At 32.5% G+C, this 6,000-nt stretch overlaps 1 protein-coding gene across 1 annotated transcript in view; it reads left to right on the forward strand.

The window, feature by feature from the left end:
• Positions 1-6,000, forward strand: part of PSD3 (pleckstrin and Sec7 domain containing 3) — a 248,900-nt gene that overhangs the window by 173,941 nt on the left and 68,959 nt on the right. Inside the window, exon 9 of the mRNA XM_012724889.1 lies at positions 869-1,062. Within this exon, the coding sequence (XP_012580343.1) occupies positions 869-1,062 (194 nt within the window). The remainder of the gene's footprint in view (positions 1-868; positions 1,063-6,000) is intronic.

Consider the following 6,000-nt stretch of genomic DNA (forward strand, 5'->3'; position numbering starts at 1 on the left):
AGTTTTGTAATTTGTTTTAAATATATTTTGGTGGTGATTATCTTTGTTGAAGTTTTAATAAGATTCAATAATCAAATTTTAATAAACAAACCAGCAGTGATAGGAAATTAAAATAGGTCAGCTACAACAAATGCTTTTATTATTGTGTTTTCCAGGACTAAATCAGAGCTTATTAACTTTCCTCTGTTCTTCTGTCCTCTTTATTAACTGGATATGGCTATACATTTTCTTCCTGCTTTATATTTTATGTTGTAATTTTAGTTAAATTTGCCCTGTAAATTTGCCTCTGAGGGAACAGGGAATAAAAAGGGTCTGGGCAATTACTCTTTCTCAGAGACTGATAGGGTGCCCCATACTTTTTAGTAGTTGGAAGATGCCAAAACACTGTGCATGGCATCACCATCCTAACCCAGGGGTAGTTTTAACTGGGATTTTAATATTAGAGATTAACCTGGTTACTGTATTCTGTATTCTTGGCATTATGTTAGATTCTGCAGAAATAATAAAAAATCAAAATCATGAGCCTTTGCCAAAGGACTCCCACTTGTTTGAAAGACAGTCATAAAAACTTTGTAGTGGGTACAAAGAGCAGGCGCTTTAAGGATTTCACGGTAATGTCTTTACTATCTCTTCCTTTAAATAACATTCCTTTAACCTGTGGCCACAGGTTTGTTTTTTTTTACACAGGTATTTATTTAATTCTGAAGCCTTATTTTGTGTATTAATGCTTGATACATGGGAGACATTTATTTAAAAAAAAATCCCTTACAGAGTTATTGTTATCAAGATATGATTAACAAACAAGGTAGGTAGTTACACTAAATAACTATTGTGATTGGTGCTCAGACTTTGTGTTTTCTCCCTTTAGAGATGATGAAGAGAAAAAAAAGTCTCCATCAGAAGGTACTGATGAGAAGGCTAATGGAACACATCCAAAGACCATCAGTCGTATTGGGAGTACTACCAACCCATTCTTGGACATTCCTCATGATCCAAATGCTGCCGTGTACAAGAGCGGATTCTTGGCTCGGAAAATCCATGCAGATATGGATGGAAAGAAGAGTAAGAATGGTTTTCTATTTTAATTTCATCTTTAGCCTTAAAGTATAAAGTGACTTTATCTGAAGTTAAGTCAAGGATGAAGAAATATATTTAGATGACTGTTGTTGAAGTTTGATAAACCTCTAAGTTTGAAGTCCATTGTAGTACCTGATTTTCAAGATGGAAGTGTTCAGACTTTATTTATTCATTTCTAGCCTTTATTTATTCTTAGTGTGAGCAAATAATTTTGAGTATTCTTAATGTGAATAAATAATTATGACAGGCATCAAAAATAATGGAATAGGGAAAAAACAAACTGTCGAGTGAATAGAATAGGCAAGTCCCTGTTTTCAATTTTAGTGGTTGATGGAAAGGTTGAGTTTATAATACATACAGTTGTCAGTTGTGTTAAGTCCCAGAGGCAAAATGGTTTGGGTGATGGTGAGGAGTTGAAATCCAAGCACAGGTCTAAGGAAAGTCATTTTTCTTCCTACTTACTGACATCCTTCAATATATCTTATATTTATTTACTGAAAAGAAATATCCTTGTGTTTTATTGGTTTTTTTTTTAAAAAAATCTGTATTACATTTAATTTTTAGGACTGCTTACTACTTACAGAATTCTTAGGCATTTTTTCCCCAGTTATTTTAGAATGTTGTTCTTGTGTTCTCTGGCCTATATAATTTCATATAAAAAGTCTTTTATATTTCTTATTTTTGTTCCTCTGTACACAATGTGGCTACCCCCCCCCAACATTTTAAAAGTTTTTCTTTTATCATTTTTCAACAGGTTTATTATGAGGTGTTTTAATATTTGGTTTTTTTTTTCTTTTATAGTGTTTGTTGAAGTTTCTGCATTCTTCAGTTTATATCTTTTACCAATTTTGGAAATTTGTTTAGCTGTTATTTCTATAACACCCACTCCTCTTCCTAGGACTTCAGTTTCCCATATTTTAGGCCACTTGATACTGCACAAAAGATTCACTGAGACTATTCACTTTTTAACTCTTTTTTTTTCAGTACTTTAATAATTTTATTGCTATATCTTTAAGTTTACTCTTTTTTATTTCTGCAGTGTAAATTTGTTTTCCCTTCCTACTATTATATCCTTGAGCATATTTGTATTAATTTTTCTGCTTACTATAAGCTATACTTTTTCCTTGTATCAGAAATTACAATTTTTTCCATCTTTTAAGACTGGATTTAGGTATATTCTCTTAAAGAAAAATGTATTTTACCCAGTTGTGCATATTAGTAACTCTCAAACTAACTGAATCTTTTAGAAACTACTCTTTACTTTTTGTGTTAGGTCTAGAGCATATTAACCTGGGGTTTATTAAGTCCCATTTATAAAGAAGAGGTTACTCTTCTTTAGCCACTTTCAATGGCCTGATATATTTCAAATCTTTCCATTCTTACTGACAATTCCTAGCCCAGTATGAGCTAGGAGTACTTTCCACTTCTTTTTGGTGGTTCTTTTTCATTCATTGGATAATGTCCACTGTATCTACCTAGAAATCATTAATTGAAAGCTGTTACTTCCTTTGAATACCTCACCATACCTTTGTACAGCTTTCTCCTCTGTTTAACTTTGCTCTACATATTCTTGCCCCTCAGCCTTACCACACTCCCTCTTTACTTCAATACAGATGACTTCCAAACTCTTCAGGTGACCTTCTTGCACTACTAAGGGCTTAGAAATTTGCTTCAAGTAGTTACTGAGGTTTACCTAATTTCTTTCTCTTCAAGATCACATCTGAAAATTTGCACATATTTTCTATTTTTCAGTTGGCATGATAAGAGTGGTTTTTGTAGTAGCTAATCTTTCATGAACATAAGTAGAACTAAACTGATTGCTGATCTTTTTGTTAACACATTTCTTTTTAATTGCCTTAGGCCTAATCATTGCACAGTGGTGAAAATGATAAGGAATTCTAAACACTCAATACAGTCCAACTCTTTGCATAGATAATTGGAGATACAGAAAGAGATTTGTTTTCTTTCCAGGAGGTGTTTCTTCCCTAATCTGCCTGGTTGAACTGGATTATTTTGGTGTTAGACAGCTGTTACTGTTACTGCTTAGAAATGTAGCAGAATGCCTGAATTGTGTCCGAATACATATGCCGTTCTCTTTGAGAGGCTATCAGTATAAGAAAATTTGAAATATGTTTTATATTGCTATTGTCTGATGAGCTTTGAAATGTACCACTTTTCATTTCCAGTACATTACAACAACAACAACTGAGCTTTTCTGAACCAGGAACTCCAGATAATTTTTGAGAAATCTATATGATACCTTTTGGGCACTTTCACTGCAAGTCTGTAGACTTTTATTTGGACTCATCATTTTCGATATGGCTAGTGTTCATTTGTACATCTCTGTAAACATGGCCAAGTTCTCTAATGAAAGATATTATTAAAAGATTTAATAGGTAAAGATTGGGGTCAAAGCTGTAAGGAGAGATTAAAACCCTGATTAATTTGTGTCTGAAGGACCACTTGTCTCACTCAAGATTTGATAGCTTTCATTTCTTTTAATTAATTCTAAGAACTCAGTTGTCAGGATGCATCCATGATTGCTAATATAAATATGTTTAAAACCTTGAAGACTTTCATTTTAATTCATTAATTTGTTTACTTCTTTAACATTTTAAAGATATGCTTAGCTCAGAATTTCTACCTCCAGGAGACAAATAATGAAACTTCCATTGAAGTATAGATGTTTAGCAAACCCATTAAATATGACATTTAGGGAAAGCTTTTTGACTAGTCAAATTTGAAAAACAAAATGCATTTTCTGGTTTTTTCTCAGAGTGAATAACAAAATTTGATGTAAACTCTAAGTTTTATCAATACTGACCTAAGATACTTTTTGAAATCTAAAAAAATGACTAGAAACAAGTTAAATATGTTCTAAATATTTCTTAATATATTCTAAATGATGACAATAACAGTGATAATCAAGTGATCACTCAATATTAGAGTTTGTCCTGAGTATATCACACATTAATCATTAACTCATTTGATGTTCACTCTATAAAGTGAGTTATTATTGTCCCCATTTAGCAGAAAAGGGCATAAATTTTAAACATCTTAGCCAAGGCTGTAGTGGAGATGAACAGGACATCTGGTGGAAATAAATTCTTACTAGAATAAACTAATAATTGCATGTTATTGAAAGCAGTACATATGAGAAAATATGCCCAGGGATACATTTAAGTTCTACAATTTTTGTGAGGTTAGGTTAGTCTTTCCCTCTGTAGCATGCATTTAGATGACTAGAGATCTCAAACTTAATCCAATGGAACATCATTTTTTTTTTTTTTTTTACTTAGCAAACATAGGGCTTTTGTCTGTTGAATTGCATGACTTTAGTTAGGCATTTTCTGGTTGCCCAAAATTTCTACAAATCCCTGCAGTCTCCCACAATAATTGCTACCTTTCTGCCCTGAGTCCTCTGAGGTTGTGATTCCCTATTTAGATTGATATAGCCTGCAAGAAATGGGGTAGACAAATAAGCAAGACCATACTTAGTGTCGTATTTGTGTATTAGTGGTAGCAATGTGACATACTTACATGTTTGTCTAGTTTTTATTACCATCTACATAATAAACTGAAGTGCTTAAGCAATTTTTTTCTACATCAATTAAGAACTCCTTGAGTACCTGAGTACTTATGTACAGAAACTTTCATGTAACATAGCCTCTCTCCTCTAAGGAACTTACATTTAAATGTTTTATAGAGAGAATAGTTAAAACCTAGAATGCACAGTTCAAGTGTTTAAAATGCACATATTTTAAGGTACCACGTAAAAGGTTAAAAATTGAGTGGAAAGAGTTAAGTTGTGGCTATGCTTGACTATATTCTCCCAAATAAACAAGGATTAGGTAGGGAAAGGGGATAGAAAACAGACCCAGAACTACAATTTCTGGAGTTTGTGATAACTTGTCATATAACATATGAAGTGATTCAGGGAATTAGGACTAACAGAAATGTGTCAGTAAATGGCACTGAGGGTGTGGGGGGAGTGAGTGAAAGGTCTTAGGGTGTGTGTGGATGGATGTGTAGGTGTGGTGTGATGTGACATGGGTGTTTGTGTGTGTGTGTTCCTCACCTCAATGCAACCACAGAAGTCATTTTCAGATAGATTAAAGTGAAAATTTGAGAGACAAAATCTTAATTTTTGGATGTGGGAAATAACCTTTATGACTATAGGTAGAAAAGGATTTCTTAAAATTTAGAATAACAAAAGCAATTAAAGAATATATTGTACATATGACTACACAAAAAGTAAAGATTGTGTTAAAATAACACTGGGACTATGGTGATGACACACGGGTGAATTGATGGTGGGAAGTACATGGGAATCACAACTGAGATGAAAAAATGTACAAAATGAAGAACAGTGATATGTGTGTGTGTGTGTGTGTGTGTGTGTGTGTATGTTAAATTAATTACTCTTTTTAAAAGTTAAGACAATCTACAGATTTGGAAAAGATGTTTGTAGTATATTGTTAATAGTGGCTTAATATTCACTATATATGTGTGTTGTGTCAATTAAACTAACTAGAAGTGCTGAATTAGTTATGACAGTGCACTAGAAAAATGGGCAACAATTTGCATAGATCATTCACAGAAAATGAAATGATCAATAAATAAATGTATGAGATACTTGGTATTAATGCTCGTTATTATTAATAATGCTCATTTTATATTTAATTATACTCATAACTAATCAATACTCATTAAATCATTAATAATCAAAGGTGTTCGAATAAACACACAATGAGATATTAATTGATATATGTTACATTGGCCAAATTTGAAAAAAGATAGTATCGACTAATGGCAAGAATTTCAAATTGTGGGCACTCTTCTATCCTGAGAATGTGTCAGTAGTATCACCTCTTTGGAAGATAGTTTGCAAAAACTCTTGCAATTTAAGAAGAGAGGAATCAT

The sequence above is a fragment of the Condylura cristata genome, unplaced genomic scaffold, assembly GCF_000260355.1.
Source record: "Condylura cristata isolate star-nosed mole 26May11 unplaced genomic scaffold, ConCri1.0 scaffold00014, whole genome shotgun sequence".
Lineage (NCBI taxonomy): Eukaryota > Metazoa > Chordata > Mammalia > Eulipotyphla > Talpidae > Condylura > Condylura cristata.